Source organism: Manis javanica, chromosome 2 (genome assembly GCF_040802235.1).
Source record: "Manis javanica isolate MJ-LG chromosome 2, MJ_LKY, whole genome shotgun sequence".
Lineage (NCBI taxonomy): Eukaryota > Metazoa > Chordata > Mammalia > Pholidota > Manidae > Manis > Manis javanica.
In genome coordinates this window covers 209,150,693-209,169,765 of record NC_133157.1, presented here as the reverse complement: position 1 = coordinate 209,169,765, position 19,073 = coordinate 209,150,693, and the positions used below count along the sequence as shown (strand labels likewise).

General features: G+C 43.4%; 1 protein-coding gene across 10 annotated transcripts in view; it reads right to left on the bottom strand.

The window, feature by feature from the left end:
• The window catches only part of MTSS1 (MTSS I-BAR domain containing 1), a 153,063-nt gene that overhangs the window by 120,179 nt on the left and 13,811 nt on the right, over nucleotides 1-19,073 (bottom strand). For all 10 annotated transcript variants that reach the window (XM_073230082.1, XM_073230080.1, XM_073230085.1 and 7 more), the window contains exons 2-3: nucleotides 11,157-11,218; nucleotides 8,239-8,312 (exon numbers count right to left, since the gene is read on the bottom strand). In XM_073230082.1, coding sequence (XP_073086183.1) covers nucleotides 8,239-8,312; nucleotides 11,157-11,218 — 136 coding nt within the window. The remainder of the gene's footprint in view (nucleotides 1-8,238; nucleotides 8,313-11,156; nucleotides 11,219-19,073) is intronic.

Below are 19,073 nucleotides of genomic sequence, written 5' to 3'. Positions count from 1 at the left end.
AAACCACAATGAGATAACACCTCACACCAGTAACGATCACCACCATCCAAAAGACAAACAACAACAAATGTTGGTGAGGTTGCAGAGAAAGGGGAACCCTCCTACACTGCTGGTGGGAATGCAAATTAGTTCAGCCATTGTGGAAAGCAGCATGGAGGTTCCTCAAAAAGCTCAAAATAGAAATACCATTTGACCCAGGAATTCCACTTCTAGGAATTTACCCTAAGAATGCAGCACTCCAGTTTGAAAAAGACAGGTGTACCCCTATGTTTATCGCAGCACTATTTACAACAGCCAAGAAATGGAAGCAACCTAAATGTCCATCAGTAGATGAATGGATAAAGAAGATGTGGTACATATACACAATGGAATATTACTCAGCCATAAGAAAAAAAAACAGATCCTACCATTTGCAACAACATGGATGGAGCTAGAGGGTATTATGCTTAGTGAAATAAGCCAGGCGGAGAAAGACAAGTACCAAATAATTTCACTCATATATGGAGTATAAGAACAAAGGAAAACTGAAGGAACAAAACAGCAGCAGAATCACAGAACCCAAGAAGGGACTAATAGTTATCAAAGGGAAAGGGACTGGGGAGGATGGGTGGGAAGGGAGGGATAAGGGTGGGGAAAAAGAAAGAGGGCATTACGATTAACATGTATAGTGTGGGGGGGCACGGGGAGGGCTGTACAACACAGAGAAGACAAATAGTGAGTCTACAGCATCTTACTACGCTGATGGACAGTGACTGTAATGGGGTTTGTGGGGGGGAGGACTTGGTGAAGGGGGGAGTCTAGTAACCATAATGTTCTTCATGTAATTTTAGATTAAATAAAGTGAAAGAAAAAAAGAATACTACAGAAGATAGCTGCTGGTCCATCCACTCTGCCAGTGAGCTATGAAATGCTTCACTTCATAAATTTCATAAACATCAGCAACTGTTTACTGGACATCTAAGATGGGCCAGGCTCCAGGAAATCTGAGCTAAGGTACCCTTATGACAACTATATACAGGCTGTAAGTAAAATTAAGCCCAGACAGTTTTCCATAAAACTTCTCCAGGCTCCAGGAAATGCTTTATGATAGATTCCTTTTCCTAGTATTATCTGTAAAGCCCCAGCTGGAATAAGATTGTCAGAAAAGCTAATATACTATACTTGAATTTTTCAAAACAATAAGCTCAGATCTTAGAGAAAAATCACAACTGAGCTTCAAACACTCTTACGTTCTCTTCCCTGCAAGAATCTTTAGGACAACAACCAAAAATACCTCAGAAAGCAAAACTGGCCTATAAAAATACAAAACCAGTTCATGATCATAGCCACATGTATAGTTCAGCAGACTACCATATTAGGCTTTTTCATTTTTAATCAAATGAATGAATTTGTCCACATTCCTTTAAGGTCATATTCAAAGACTATTTGATTCCAGAGCTACAAGATGAGCCTTTTTTTAAAATGACTTTTAAAGATAAATTTCCCCCAGTTTGCAGCAAAGTAGCTTCCTAGATAGAAATCATAGGCTCTAATTACTTGAAAGAGAGCTCAACTTGAATTCCAAAGTCAAATCAGAAGGTAAGGGCCAGTGAAATCTCAAAACAACCTTGTTAAAATAAAACTCGGGTACAAACAAAACCCCTCTGGTCACCAACTGCTTCCTGGCCCCTCCTCCCCCATGACTCCAGCCAAAGCAGAGGAGCTGCCTTGGACCCACCTGACCCCTTCCTGGGACATCGTGGAAAAAGGAGGCCTTCTTCAGCTAGACTGAAATATGAGGTCCCATGTTCCATGAAATTCAACCTCAGTTAGGGGTCACCAAAATTTGAATTCTGAACTCCCAAGTGGAATCTAGCCAAGCCCCCATCCCACCAACCTCCTGCTCCCAGAGGTGACAGCCTTTCCCACCCAGATTCACTTAGGTCTATGTGGGGGTGGCAGCTGCTGTGCACGTTCAGTCACTCATTCATCAAACACTATCTGAGCCCTCTTAAATACTTAGCATTGGGTGTCTGGGCTCCTTAGAGAGAAGGATGTAAGGCCCTGCCCTAGGGGTGTTTGCAGTCTAATGGGGGAAACAGTGACATAGTGAGATGAACTTTCTAGCAGAAGCATGTGCCCTGAGGTCTGAGACCCCCTTTACCTTGGGGTGGGAGGGGGACATAAGTTTCACAGGTGATATGACACAAATGGGCTCTTGGAAGACAAGCAGAAGATCCTCAAGTATCTAAAGGAGGCAGAGTCAGGTGGACTGGGAAGGGCATTCCAGGTCTCGAATGCACATGTCCAAGAAGACAGGGATCAAAGGTTTTAAGGGCTTTAAGGAGCCATGAGCATTTCTTTGTGCGTGGAACGGCTGTCCTGAATAGGTGATGGGGAGAGGTCATGTGTGACAGAACAAACCTCACCCAGGAGCAAAATCTCCTGGGAAACACTGAAAAATCAATTCCCAGCTCCCACCCAGTTATTCTGATTCCATAGATATAAGGCAGGGAACTGAAATCTGTACTTTAAAACAAACTTCTTGAGTGGTTGTAATCTGGAGACGATGGCATTGAAAAAAATTTATATTAAAAACAAGTAATCCACACTAAAAACATGTAATATATTTTTAAGAACCATAACAGGTCTACCCAGTGTAAGCCACAGATATTTTCTTCACCCAGTACAGAACGCTGGCAATGCAGGCTCACTGGTCATACACCTCTGATCATGTGGTTGTCTACGGCTGTCTTAAGACATCTAGCTTCCACCAGCTCTCCTCCTGCACTTACTACAAGTCTGAGAAGGGGCGTTATTTTAATAATTCAAATCAATCAAAATGCCCAACTACAGTCTCTACATTTCTCTTCTAACCTTCTCCAGGTAACTGGTTTGCCTAGTCAATTTCCCACTTGCACCAGCTACAAATGTGATTTTTCATAGCTTCATTCTTACTTCCCAAAGCCCACATTACAGCAGTGAGACTTTGACTCTCACATGGGCAGAGAGCTGAAGGGCTTTTGTCTGCCGCCAAGCCCTCCTAGAAACCAAATGGGCTCCCCAGAGTCTGTGGGATAGAGCCCGTGTCAGCCCTGCAAACCCGCCATTCCCAAAGAGCAGCCTGCAGATCACCAGCACAGGAAGGAGGTTCCATTTTCACCACCTCCTCCACTATTCTTTGGTATTTTAATTTACAGTCCCATCATCCCCTGCTTCACTTTGCTTCCTCCTCTCCTTCTGTCTTCAGCACAAACTGGAAACTCTAAAGATAACAGAAAATTTAGACCACCCAACTTCATTCATATTTTATGGGTTCAATAGGGCCAAAACAAGATTTAAAATCATAGAATATTGGAGCTGAAACAGTTACTTGTGATCATCAAGGACTTTGTTCTGGGAAAGCCCCTTTGACAGCAGGGGAAATTAAAGCCCAGAGCAGTGAAATACACAGTAGTCTCCCCTTATCCGAGGTTTCCCTTTCGGCAGTTTCACTTAGCCGAGGTCAACCACAGTCCAGAAGATGATCCTTCTGACACACTGTCAGAAAGTCAATAGCAGCCTAATGCTAAGTCACAATGCCTACGTGAGTCACTGTCATTCACCTCATTTCATCTCACCATGTAGGCATTTATCATCTCACATGATCACAAGAAGGGCAAGTGCAGGACAATATTTTGAGAGAAACCACATTCACCTAACTTATATTACAGTATACTGTTCTAACTGTTCTATGCTGATATTAGTTATTGTGGTTATTCTCTTATTATACCTAATTTATACATAACTTTTCTTAGGTATGCATATATTGGAAAAAAATAATACATACAGGGTTCAGTACTAACTGTGGTTTCAGGCATCTAATGGGGGGCTTGGAATGAATCCCCCATGGATAAGGGGGGACCACTATAATTTACTCAGGGTCACATAACTGGGAAAGCCTATAATCTCAGGCAACCCAGTTTCTAATCTAGTTACCATTCCAAGAAGCTATTTTTTCATGCATTCAGGATCAAGTAACTCTAAAAGCAAATATAGGTTTATATTAAATCCAGGAGTTCCTTACATAAGGACTCAATTTAATGATTGAAGTCAGGCTCTGGGCCAGACTCATGTCACCACTAGGCGTGTGACCTTGATTTAGGTAAGCGCTCTTTGTCCCAATATCATCTAAAATGGAGATCATGAACACCTGCCTCACAGGTTTGTTGTTTAAGAATAAAGACTCAATATATGTGATGCACTCAGAACAGAACTCAGCCCGTATTACTTATTCAATATAAGTTGTGGTGATTTTCAATATTAAAACTGTGTCCATTTTTATAAGTGATGTATAAAGGTTTGGGGACATTAAAGATGATGTCGTCGGCTGGGGATCCATTTACTTCCATTTCAGAATCTTGAACGCCTCACTCTGGGTTTGGCGTATCATCTAAGCATCCCCGAGATGGCCTCTCAAAGCTCTGAGGTAACTGCAGAGGCACAGAAGCAGGCAGAAAGGGAAGTCACAGAGCACCAGGCTCTTCACAGGCCCCTGCCGACACAGCGGATGACGCAGGGGCCACAGACAGCCCGTGCTACGATGGAGCGTTCATCAGCCCAGTGCTCCCGCGCGAGAGGGAGAGCCGAGGCCCGGGGCAGGAGGGCGCGGGAATTACAGGGGCTGTTCCCCAATGCCGCTACCTCTGCTGAAGAGGGGTGGGAAGCCTTCCCCTTGCCTTTGTTGATTTTCTTCTTTCTTTTTTTAAAAGTAGCCGATACAACTGGAAACCAGTCATTTCAACCATTTCTCCACTCCTGTCACAGAACATGTACTGGTCCATTACGGACATGAAGAAAATGGAGATACTGGTTTGCAAAGTATGACATTCTATGTCTACTGAATGCTTGACACTGAATCTTGTGGCCAATACAGAAAAAGGTGTATTTTCATATTGAACACAAGTTGTATATTCCTTCTAGAGTACAAAATCAAAAGGATATAGAACTATACTATGTATCACGGTGCTAATCAAATCTTAAATTACATTATAGCTTAGTTATTAACCTAGATATTAGCTTGACAACCTAAATAAACATAACAATCATGACTTATACTCTTCCCTTTAAAAAAAATTCTGACTTACTTCCACATTCTATTTAACAATAATTATATAATGATTAGATTGATGTTGCTCTTGTAGTAACTAGTTGTAAAAGCCTTTCCTAAATAAATTGTATTAATGGCTAGTGTAAAACATTTGCTAAAAAGGGCAAAGAACTTTCAGAGCAGTTTCCTTTGGGAAACAATTTGGAATGCTAATATTTTGGAAACCAGGGACCTGCTAGCTTGAGATTCTGGATGCCTGTCCCGAAGAGGTACACTTTAGAATAACTGCGCTTCCTTTCTATCACTTCCTACAAGGACTCAAAGCTACATCTAAAGCTCTAAGATTGAGACAGGGCTCTGCAGAGGGCAGATATCAAACTGCAAATTCTATTAGAGTTACAGCATTTAGTGACTTTAAGCCCAAATGTATCTTCTGCCAACCAAAACAGCCTGGAGCATTTTCTACAGATTGTTTACTTGGACGTGTATATACCATTACGAGAGTACACACACATCTCCAAAAATGGATGTGTACATGGGCATTAATTGCAGTGTACTTTGTAACAGCTAATAAATGGAGTTAATCTAAATATCCATCAATAGAATGATTAAATTGTGTGACATCCAGACACTGGAAATCCATTTGGCTGTTAGTAAGAATGAGGTAGATTTCTAGGTACCTAGAAAGACAGCTAGAATATACAGTGGAGTAAAGCATGGCAACAATGTTTCCTTGGGGCTACCTTTTGAAAAAGATCATATAGATGCACTTTATTATTCCACTTATCATTCTATATATTATTCTCCCAGACACATTTGTTTATATACGCAGGTAAGTCTATAAATGACACTAAACCCAATTCCTGCAAAGGGGTATTGGGATATTTTACTTCATATACTTTGTTACATATGATTTTTAAAAGAATAGGTTCTACATTTTTCAAGTTTCAAGTAAAAATTAATAAAAATAAAAATCACTCTGGTACTTACTAAATATATAAGAAGGTCATTCAAATTTCTCTCTTATCTCCATAAAATATACCTTCTTCATATCAACCATATACTTTTAAGGTCATGTGAGAATTCTCACACTCTCATATTCAACAGAAAGTTATTTTTCTCCAGGGTATAAGGAGCTCAGACATTGCAACATATAAAGTATTCAGGCATCACTAAAAATATCCTGAAATCAAGTGGTTAAAAAATATGTCAAAGCTGGAATCTGTCCACTGGGACATTGTCTTCTGTCAAATGCATCACCTCCAAGCTCCTACTCTACCTCCGTTCCCGCCAGAGAGAGGCTATTCTTATTTCTTTTCCCACAGATAATAGCTCTGTTTTCCCTCCCTTCAGCCAGAGAACTTGCAGATCCTCCAGTTTCCCACCAAGAACCACTCTGGGAAAACAGCCTCTGCCAAAACCCAGCTTTCCACTCACAAAATTATGGGAAAAAAATCAGGAGATGCCTCTCTAGTCCATCCTTTAGGGTTCAATCAATAATTAAACAAAATACAGAGACACATTAAGAATCAAAGAATCTCAGAAATGCAAAGCTGGATACATAAGTTCTTTAAAATAGGACAGCAGCTCTTTTAAGACACATTCTGATAACTATTCTAGAAAGACATCTATATAAGTCCAGTTCCAAATACCAATGAAAAAATCTTTTGTAATACACCTTCTCTACATAGAATAAAATATTGTAAAACAGAACCAATAACATGAACAGTGGTGAACACTGGCTTAAATGATATATTCTTCATCATAGTTGTATATTCTAGAGAGTCTATGGTAGACATATATAAACTATGTATCAATTTTTTTAAAGGACTTAAAAAAAAAGATACTGGTTAAGACTTATATCAAGCCGACAAACTAGATGAAGAAACCACTATTCTGACGTCTCCATCACATTCTCCCAGGGAATCTATTGAAACACCGTTGGCATCTTGGAAATGAGAAATAGTACCTCCCCTGGGAGGACTTCCTTGACTCCCTGAGCTAACTGCTCACTTTTCCATATTCCCCTAGCACTCTCTACCACTATTACCATACCAAGCATATTATTTCTACACTGAAATTATTTGTCTCATTTCCCCTAGTCAACTGCAAGCTCCTCCAGGACAAGGAGAATCATGTATTGATTTCTGTGGTCCCGTGATAGTGCCTGAAATATTAGCAGTTTGAGTTTCCTGAGTGAAGGCAAGCGTCCTTGCTGCAAATTCATTTGAATATTTAATTAAACACCTGTGGTCAGTGGGTACCTACTGGAGGGATTTATCACACACTTCAGAGAAGCTAAATGCTCATGTGACTGGAAGCAACCCCTCCTGTGTGCCCTCAAATCCCTATTTTCCCATGTCACCATGGCAATGAAGAAACCAGGCATGTCGCTGCTGGCGCACAAGCAGACCCAGGAGACAGACAGGAGAGCTTCTCTGCTTGGGGATGAACAGGAAACCACCCCCCTGTGAACGGGGAGTCTCCACCTTATCTAATGTTACAGTTCTAACACTGGGTGGATATAAGGGAATTCATTTTCTTCTTATACCTTTCGTGTATTATTTTTTTATTCAGTAGTCACTGAAACCATTAAAAATTTTCAAAAGATTCTCCTTAGTTCACTGGCTTAATGAACATACTTTAAACACCTACTCTGTTCTAGGCACTACGTTTTGGGGAGTTCACACATGAATAAATTATAGTTTCTGACTCAAGGGGTTTGCGGTCCAATGTGGGAGACACAAACAACTTAATACAACAGGACAACACTTACAAAAGGGATCCTCACAGAAAAATGGTCTATCCGTCATTCTCCTGCTCCCCATTCCCACGCAGGAGTAAGGAAAGCCTTGGGACAACCCGCACAAGAAGGGAAAAACCAAACCACAGCCGAGCACACAGCTCTACACCTAGCATGTTATTAAAAGTGGTCAAATAGCACATCAAGCCACCTTTCTGTTATTTCCCATTCATCTTCTCACGTGCTTATTATATGGGGAACTATGTGCAACTTCTGGTATGTGGAATCCTTCAGAGTTTTTAAAAAAATAAAAATATGAGTCAGCTAAGCTCTGATAACTTCCCCAGTGTTCTGCGTAAAGCCACCCGCGGACAAGGGCCCACACGCCGAGCTCAGGGAATGCTGAAGTCACCCTCGGTCTGCTCACCACGCGTGCTGGTGGCCATGTCAGCCACTTTCTGAAAGGCATCCAAGAAGGCAGCTGCCGCCACCACTGTCGTCCTAAAAGGCAAACAGATAACAAAAAGCATGAGGAATGTCTCACACTAGCAAATTCAGCACAGCTAAAGGGCTAAAGCTTCCACTGGAACTGCCTCTAACCTTCAAGGAGACACACGTCAACTGGACATGGATGCCCATTGGCTTTGCAGACCCACTTTTTTCTCAGAAGCATTTCTCCTCCTCCTATTAGCACTGGGCCCCAATAACTGCCCAGCTCTTCTGGTGACACCCACAAGTGCTAGCACTTCTTCCCATTTCGCCTAACAGTGAAATTACTACCAGGCAAAATTTCATAAAGGAGCAAAAGACAGACGTTTCTACCTAAAAGAAAAACATCATTAAAAACATAAACGTTACAGGTGAAAGTAATTTTAGTGTAGGAAAAGGAATGGATTGGAAGGAGGAAACTTGGAGTGTCTAGTTCAAACAATTCATTTGAGTGATGGGAAAACTGAGAGCACAACTAGAAAGTGACCTTCGAAGATGGCTAGTTCCTATCAGAGCTGGGACTAGCAGCCCAGCATGGCTCACAGTCCCATGTTCCTCCTGGTACAAGACAAGATCTTAGCTATGAGACTTCCCCTCTAAGTTATAATTATAATGAAACCAAGATACTGTTTTTTCAGCCCTAGAATGCTATCTCAACTGTATCTTCCCAATTCCTGTAAGTAGAGAATGGGGTGAAGTTAACTATACTCAATTGCTATCCTAAAAATTCTTTTGAATTCTTCACATCCCCTGTGCACTGTAAGATGCCTTGAGCTCCCTGCAGTCTGCTGATCCCCAGAGTCATGATCTAAGATGTCATTCAATGGAGAGTAAGCACCGCTGCCTGCCGGGCTGTGGACCGCGCAACAAGCCAGCCAGCCCCAGGACTCACAAAAGGATCTTAAAGTTAAGCTTACAGCCTGATGCTAATTTCCAAGTATTTCCCTTGAGAATCCAGTCTTTACTGAGCATTCCTAGGAAAGCAAAGTTGCAGAAGGAAGATGAGAATAAGGACTATAAAGGGAGGACATCAAAATGAACTTTAAACATAAGCAACAGTAGTTATGAAACAAAAGGCTCCTGGGAGGTTCTGGGGTGGTCCTGAGAAAACCTGGGCAACAGTCCCTTACAGCCAAACCTCAAAATGAGGCCTGATATTTTCAAGTAGAGCAAGAGAACATTCTGCTCAGATTAAACAAAACAAGACATACATACAGAACAACAACAAAAAAACCTTCAAAGCTTTTTTTCTTTTTTTTTTTGAGAGAGTTGACATCAAATGCAAACCCTGGAAAAAGGAGCTTTAGCGAACATTCTGGGATTTATAAATAGCTCATTCTGATTTACAATTAATATCTAATGCAACAGCTGGATTTATTCTCATTCAAGTCAATGCCAATCATCCAAATTTAATGAGCCAGTTGCAGGGGTGCCTTGCGTACTAGTCACCCGGGTCCACTGAAAATGAGGATGGTGATCAAGTGTGAGGAATAAACACTTCCCTCCAATGAATCCTATTTCATTGTCTGCTCTTGTCACAAGACATTTTAGTTCTCTCTGATGGGACAGAACAAACGTGAAGCCCACTCATGACTCTGGAAGTCCTAGGTCCATGGGATGGAAATCCCAAGCCCCATGAAGCAGAAGGAATGGAGGGGAAAGACCCACCTCTCCTGAGCTCCCTCCCGATCTACAGGCAGCCATGGACCACCCAGTCCAACAGCTAAAGCCCTGGGCAGTAACCCTGGTGTCCGGGGGCAAAGGCCCAAGTCTCATGTCATCCCTCCCTCCTCTGTCATCCAGTTGGCTTACTGTCCTAGGAAACACCTACCTGCTTTGTCCTCCAGAAAACCATCCCCATACACGCAAACCAGCCAACATCATCACCCGTGCACCTTAACAGGGGTCGTGGAAACGATCGCTTTGTTGTGCCCATCCCACCCCATCCCCAGCGATTTAAAAGCATATAACCTTAACAGGAAGAAGGTGACATTTTCTATCTCATATCAAACGATACAGGTACAAGCACAAGACGAGGCAGCAATAACAGCCCTTAGAGTACATCACCACTAGATCTTGGTTTCTAAGCACCTTTATTGAGACATAGTTTGTATACCACGAAATTCACCCTTTTTAAGTGTAAGACTCAATGATTTTTTAGTAAATTTAGAGTTATGCAACCACCACCATAATTTAATTTTAGAACATTTCCATGATCCCAAAAAATCCCTGGTGCCCACTTGGGGCCAATCTCCTTTTCTACCTCTAGCCCCAGGCAACCAATAATCTGTATCTGTCTTTACAGACTTGCATTTTCTAGATATTTCATGTAAATCGAATTATACAATAGTCAAAGCTGAATTCTGAACTCTTTTATAAGGATAGGCAGTAAGAAGAATGGACTCTGGGGCTAAACTAAGTCCAAATCCCTACTCTGCCGCTTACTAGCTGTGTGACTCGCCACGTTATTTGGCTTATCTGTGTCTCAGTCCCCTCACCAGTAAAATGGGGACAATAAACTGTACTTACCTCAGGGTTGTGAAATTTAATTAACATATGCCCAGCCCATACTGAGCACTACATGAATGCTGCCATTATCTTACATATAATACTTCATGTGACTCCCAAAATTCCCGTGGAAGGAAGCAGAACAGATATGAGTTCAATTTACATGTGGGAATTGGGAGCCATAAATATGGCTAATAAGTGGCAATGCTCAAATTAAAACCCAATACATGAGGCCATATCTGTAACACTTTCAAAGTTAACCTCAATCTGTATCTTGGGTCCAACCTATTCCGTTGTTTGTCCAAGGATGTTGCCGTTATCCTGGAGATGACACACTTCTCTACTTACCGAAGCTGGGACTGTAGCTTTCCTGCTTTGTTTATGAAATCTTCCCAAACTGGATAGCTCCCCTACAACAAAACAAAGTCATCAATCAGTAAGTCACGCTGTGCTAGAAACCTGATCAAGACAATAAGAGAACACCCAATTCCAATTATATGGGGAACAATCGGTGTGCACACTCTTCCTTTTCAGTCTATGGTATGTTGCCCAGATTAAATAGAAATGTATTGAATCAGGAATGTGTTTAGAATGCACTCAGTCCCTGTAATCTTGTAAATACTACAGACTCTGACTAGAACAAGTTTGACAGAATCTAACATGCACTGTTGTACCACTTTTTGCATCAACAGATGGTGGGTCCAAATTCTAGATGTGCACAACATTTAAGGCTCTACCCTGAACCACCTGATCATGGCTGTGGCTGTTCTTACCCTTACCCCAAAGGGCAGAGTGTTTGGGACGGCTCCCCAGGACAGATGGCTATCAGGAAGCATTATTCGACTTAGCAGAATCTCAAGGTTGGGAAGTTACCTAAACAAAGACACTTAGCTGACAGCTTGAATGCAGCATCTACAAACAACATGACAATAGATGGTTCCCTAGCACACTTCAGCGAACAGGAAATGTATCACCCTCCCATGGCAGGCTACATCTGTCACCCTGTTCTATATATCCATGCAGCCATAGAAATCTTTTGAAGAAACTGAGGATTACTACCATGTTCATCCACAGCTTTCCTTCTTTCAGCTCCCCAGATCCAACCCATTTCTACCTAGGATCCTGTTTCACAACCCACTGTGTCCCCGGACACTCCACCATGTCTCTCTACTCTTCTCCTAAAGACACAAACTCAAAACTGCAGGTGCACTTCTGACTGGGGCAACCACAGTGCGTCTGACACCCCCACACATGCACATCAAGTTTACATTTAGGTCAAGCAGCCAAGCAACCAAATGACAATGTAAAACAAACCCAGAAAGGGGGAAACCATGGCTACAGAAGTGCCTGTTTGGCACAGAGCATGTAAATACAGAACTAAGACTAAACACCTGGGGGGCGATGGTTGCAGGACTGTAAGTGGTATGCTGCTGACATGGTAAAAACACATGCCACCTCCGGATCTTTCTGTTGAGGAAGGAGAAATGACAGTGAAGTGAGCCATCTCATCTTTCATTATAGAAGCCCAAGCAAAATGGTTTAAAACTGCACCTGAGTTACAATATGATTTCATCTTCCTAATGGTTTTAAGATGGTTTTCTTTCATTTTTTTTATTTTCTTACCCTCCTCAACCTTGCCACTCTGGACATTTTGGGCTAGATCATTCTTCTCTGTGAGGGGCTGTCCTGCATACTGTAGGATGATCAGCCAACCTCTATTCACAGGAAGCCAGTAACATTCAGAGGTGCCACTGTTGTGACAGCCACAAACGTCCCCACCCCCAGGTAAAGATCACTGCTTTGGAGGCCTTTGGAGACACTGTTTTAAGATCTTTTCAGTAAAGAAACAATTATCTGAACTTCAACAATTTCTTCAGTACTACTTCACCTTCAATTGTATTAAATGAAAAGTAAAAATTAAATACATTTTATTTTGTAAATACATTATCAAAGGTCCTATTTCTTCATTTCTCTAGCTATCAAGTCTGTGTGAAAATATGCATAGCAGTATCTGGAAAACTGTCTACTGAATATTAAAATGCGCTACTGGAGCTAAGACTTGGACCAATGTGTTGCTTTGTTGTTTGTACTTTCCTCTATGGCCATAGTTTTCTGTGTGTGCTGTGGGTTGTTTGTTTGTTTTTTAAATAAAGGCCATGAATCATTTTTATGAAAACAATAAAGTCACTGCATAAAAAAAAAATTAAGATCAAATTAGAGGTTCTGAAACAACAGGACCATGAATTTACAATCCATCCAAACACTAAAGTCCATCCAAACACTAGACCACACCCATCCATTCTGCATTTGAGACCTGCTTGGCCCAACTGCAGTCTAGAGACTGATTCCCTGTAGCAGCACTTTGCTCCCACAAGACACTAAGCTGCACCCAGTGAGGGATCCTGTCTGACTGGCTCCTGCCAGACATCCTTTGACAGCTACACCTTAGCTACCGACACTTATGTACAGGTCTTGTCACCATACAGCTAAGTCACATGGCCTCCATCCCATCTTTGTGCCCTGGGGGATTTCTTCAACCCAAGAGCATAACCTTAGGTTGCATGAAACCTTACAACAGCTCAGGCCACTCTTCTAGGCTCATCAAGACATTGTAGGGAATCCCAATCACAAGACCTACAGTATCTACCATTTTCTTATCAAGGCCAAGCATGAGCACCCCCTTCCACTTCTCCATCCAAATACTAAGAGAAGTAAAGGAGCTGAGAACAGAGTCTTCCAGCTGGCCACAAGACATCTCTGTCTAGAAAGACATTGGCTGACATCCTTAGGAGTACAAGAGCTCCACCAACTTCTCTTTCTGATCTGCAAAATAGCACGAGAAGCTTTTTGAAAAGCCTGAGGACGTTCAGACACACTGAACCACCAACTTGCAGCATCTCTCATCTGCACAGAAAAGGATAGGAGAGCTTGGTCATCCCTGCCACCCAGGGAGCCCCTGGAGAAGGACACTAAGATGATCTATGATATTTCTTAAGAAAAAGGTAATGCACATTCATTGAGAACATGCCAGAATGGTGGCAGTACTGCCAGTACTATTGAAGGAAGTCACTTTACCTCTTAGGGCCTATTGCTTATAATGATCAGTAATAAAAACAGATAATCCCATCACCATTGCTGAACACTGACATCACTGAACATTGGAGGAATGTAAAGGAGGAATAAGGAACAAAAGCAGGAGTCCAGTGCCCTGGCTGAATCGTAGCTCTCCTGTTTGCAATGTGACATTGGACGAATCATTTGACCTCTGCATGGGGATAGGTCACTACCTCATAGGGTCGGTGTGAGGATTAAACAAGGTCAGACATAATGTGCTGAGTGCAGGGCCTCATTAAGTGTCCAATAAACATTTGATAGAATTGATCCAAGTGTGTGCAGCTCCCAGTAATCTCACCCATGCAGTTGGCAGAGAGGTTACCATCCACCCAGGCTGGAATCTCTCCTTCTTAGTCTCGAGTACAGAACCAACTGTGTACAGATGCACTGTGCATCTCGCTATTAGTTAGCCAGTTACCCAGACAGCTGGGTGTGCAGCATCACACACGGCCCCCGACGCTCCCAAGTAAACGGCAGGCAGCGCACTCCGACCCCGGACAAATGCGCCTGGAAGCAACCACGGCTCAAGCCACTCTACAAAAACTACTTATCCGCCTCCCCACTTGGAACCTCATTTCAGTCTTTACCAAATTAACAAAAGGAGGGTCCCCTCTCCAGTCAAGGGGTACAGCACACAGCTCTCCACTTATGCACAGCCACTCAGCCGGAAGGAGCCTGCCAAAAGCAGCCCTCTCCTGATTAATGGTATTTGACAGTTTATCAAAGGTGTCAGGCCCACCTGTTTTAGGCAATATATAATTTAATGGATTCTTTTAAAAAATGAACTTCTAAGAACAGAAGATGAAAACCTCCTTGCTGAAATTTTTTAAGTGAGTAAATGTCATTAAAATTTAAAGACAAGGTAGTGTTGGGTTGTTACAGATTTTTTTCCTAGTTTCTTTCAAAAAAAAAGTTTCTACCCACCTGAAAGGTCATTTTACTACAGAAACTCAAAAGCTTGGAGGAAGAGGGAAAGGAGGGAGAAGGCACTTGTAGAAAGATTAAAAGGTAACAGAAAAACCCTGGGTTTTCTTGACTGTTAGACTTAGCAAGGAGAGCACACTCAGATTTCAAAGGAAACTGCTGACCAAGATGCCACCTTATGCTCTGAAAACCCTTTCAGAAAACAATTCCAATAGAGTCCGTAATTTTTTAATCTCACCACCCACCAAGTAGTCCCAGAAAGGTCTCTCCTGAGGCTCCCTGTCTGGATGGGCTCTGGTCACCTTTGAGAAAATCCCTAAGAATGCAGCCCAGAGCCCTGGCACAGGCCCAACGCAGACCCCACTGTGGACCTCACCAGAGAACACACGAAGGTTTTACAACTTTTCAGACAGGCCAAAGCCAAAGAAAATAAGATTCCCGCCGAGTACCCAGGTTCTGCCAAGTGCACCCCTCACCTGCCACCCACCATGGCTGTTCTAACTTGCAGGCAGATTCAACAATCTTGAGAACTCGTACTCAGCTACTGCTACCCAGCTCAAACGTCACTTCTTCCAGAGCATTCTCTGATGCTCTCAAATCAACTGCTACCCTCACCTCATGCAATTGACTATGAACCCAAGTCTCCCCTACTAAACGATGGGTTCCAGGACAGAAGAAAGGGAGACAGGCAGGAAGATCATTTCCAGTAACAGGAACAAAGACAGGGAAGTAGAGTGCACACAAGTGAGCTCTCTGCAAGGAATGCTGGCGGGTGCATTTACGCTGGGGAGATGCAGGAGACGGGCCGGCAGGCAAGGTGACCATGAGCAGCCTTCAAAGGCAAGGTCCAGAGTCCGACCACAAAAGGGACAACAGAGGAAGATGGGGGCAGCCTTCATTCAGATAGACAGTGACTTAAGTCTCAAACCAGTCAGGTGACAAGAGAACCTGGCTAACAAGTCACATACCACACAGCAGCCTGGTCCCTTGAGGAGGGGGGAGGAGAACGAAGTCATTTTCCTACTTCTGAGAAAAAAAAGACTCATCTAATCTACATCAATTCCCCAAAAGCCCAGTAGTCACATAGACAAATATGTGAGTCAGCTTCCCCTCCCCACCCTCAAGGCTGAGCTCTGGGAACCACACCTGAGTCCCTCTTCTCCTTCCTCCACTTTCTCTGCAGCCAGGAGGCAGGCAGGCCACTTGCCAAGGGCCGGCAGCAGGACTCAGCCCCTGGCCTATCTTGCTCAGGGTTCTGTTTTGCTTTATTTTGTTCTGTGTCACACAGAGGTCCAGGATGGCCCCACACAGGGAGAAAAACTGTAACCCATCAACACGGCTGGATAACGGTGCCCCATAAATAATGCAGCAACTGCCTCTCCCAGCCCAGCCCCCTGGGACAGCGGAACTTCAGGGACAGGGGAGGGAATCAGACACCCATGCTGCCACACCGGGAACCCGGATTGCAGGGAGCTGTGGTCAGAGAAGGGGCAATTTGAGAGGAGCCAAAGAACTAACGACGACACTCATGAGGAAGAGGAACTTGGCCTAGCTGAGAATAAAATAGGGGTCAGTGGGGGACAGGCCTCAGGGAGCTGGGTTCTAGCTCACAGGCCCCTGTCCTGCCCAAAGGTACCAGACAGCGGCTGGCTCACCAGTGGTGAGGACTGATGAGAACCCAGGTCTTGGCTGAGCAACTGGACAGGTAAGATCCCGAGCCCCTTTTATCTTGGCCAGCATCACTGTCACCATCATCACTGAGCATATTTTTCTAAACAGTTGCTCAGTGCCAAGTATATGTATCGGCATTTCTCTACCTTACGTATCCATCCCCTGGGGATCTTGCAAAAATGCAGGTCTGACTCCTTCGGTTGCAGGTGGAGCCTGGATGCCACACACCTAATCTGAGTGATGCTGAGGCTGCTGGTCCACAGCAGCAGGCAGATGCTATTATCTCACAGCTGAGGACCACAGAGGTTGCACGATGCTGCATCAGTAGTGGTCTAGGCTGAAATTTGATCCCAGACCAGCCAGGCTTTGTGGCCCAAGGGCTACCCTGATTCTGCGAAGTACAAGCAGCAAGATGAACAGACCCAGCCGCCTGGCCCAGCGTCAGGGCTGCAGAAAGCTGTTCAGAGGGCAGACTGGGTCCTGCTTTATACTTGGGTCCTGTCGGAGCCCAAGTAGAGTGGAGTGCAAGGGCCCTCCCCCACCCCACCCCGCAGCATACAACCCTCATTACAAATGCTAAATGCCCCAGGGTTGCTGTAATGTCAACCTAGAAATGGTCGGGATCCTCAACCACGTGGAAAAGAAAACATGAAACACAATAGAAAAGCCCTTTGTGCAGAAAAGGTCTGATAGAAATGCACTAGGTATGTTCCCAGTTGCTGTCATTAGTAGTTATGATTATGGGTAATTTTATCACATCTTCAGGTTTACTGTGGACACTAGAATTGATCTGCTTCTGCCAGGACATTGGAGAGCCTGTCTGCAGCATCTCTACAGTCGGTTGCTCCCACCATGTCCCTCCCAAAGCTGTAGGAACCTCATGAGGGTAAGCAGGAGAGGAGCCCATACCCCTAGGTGAGCCTAGACATCAGAGAAATGAAAAGCAGAGCTTCAAGGGGAAGCTACTGACCTACACAGGAATGTGTCTGGACTGCTTGCTTCTTCAAGCATCAAGCAGGAATCTGAGGATTCTAGAAGACATGTGCAGGATGAAGGACAGAGCCTGTGAATGTCTGTCACAGCTCCGTCCCAAAAACCACCCTTCCTCATCCCATACTGCAAGATGAAGCGCTCCCAAGATCCTTAGATGAAAGGCACTGTGTAAGCCCATCCATCATAAAAACCATTCCTGAGCTTTTATTCCCTGATTGGGGCTTGCCTAATCCACTAATTATCCCTGCCCATCAAGTGCATGACAGCCTTAGGGATAATCAATGGTTGCTTCCATGCACACCCACCCTCACCCACTTGCCCAAGCTCACCAGCAATGAATATGCTTATCAAAAGGAAGATTGCACCACAAAGGATGCTCCCTTTCCTCTCCCCCTCCCTCTATCCTCCTCCAGCGAACTGCTCCATCTGTAACACCCTCATTAAGAAAAGGACATCAAGCTGCTTCTTCCTCCTGTGCTACCAGGGTCCATGCCCAGAAAGTCTGTTTTTTTGACATATGGGTAGGTCTCCACTTGAAATAAAAAAAGAACCAAACAAATATGTCAACTATATCTTCAAATTAATATTGTTTTTTTTTTTTTAAGTTTTCTACCAAGAATAATTTCTTTGTCTATACTGAGCCTCTGGCTACATGGACTTATGCAGATTTAAATTAATTGCAATTATATGAAATTAAAAATTCATTTCCTCACTTAAGTGCTCAATAGCCACACCTGGCCAGTGGCTACAGTAATGGACAGTGCAGAGAGAGAATATCTCCAACATCGCAGAAGGGTCAAAGGGACAGCGTCATCCATCATGTGACAAAGTCACTCCAGGCCTCCTTGGGACGTTCTACAACTGCAACTAGATGTCTCGTTCTAGTTTTTCACTTTTACAAAATTGGCGTGTTGATCCTGTCCTACATTGTTTTGAAAATGAAATCCCTCCTCTCTCCTCTTTCATTCCCCAAATTCATCTGCCACCCCCCATTTTTATTGCCCTATTTCCTTTATTGTTTCAGAGAGTGATCGAGGAGTCCAAATTTATTTCCCAGTCACTATTAAGAACACCCTCCCACACTGGCATAGTACCTCAGGGAGTACAACAGGCTTTGACAACAACTCCAGGAGGGCAGTTGGCAGAACCGGCATTTAACACGTTCCTTTTTCCACAGGAAAGCAGGGCAGAGAAGGGTTAAGGAATTTGCCTCCGGTCAGGGAAGAGTCTGACCTCACACCCAGTTTATTTCATCAACTGCTCCTAAATTTGTCCTTTTTTTTTTATTTAATTGTTCCACGTGTTTATCTAAAACTTACTGCTTCTCCACAACTGGAAACTTGGGAACTCAGTATCTCAACACCTAACTCAGGGGCGGGCTGCTCTTACCCAAATGCCAGTAAGAAATGTTTGTGTACATTTAAGCCTCCCCTGAAAAGTAAATATGTACCTACCCCCTCTAGCCTTTGTCCCACTATATAGAGTCCAAGGCTTCGGTCCCATTTGTTTATCCCTGAATAGAAATGTCCACATGAGATAATGAACCTAAGCAAAATACTTGGT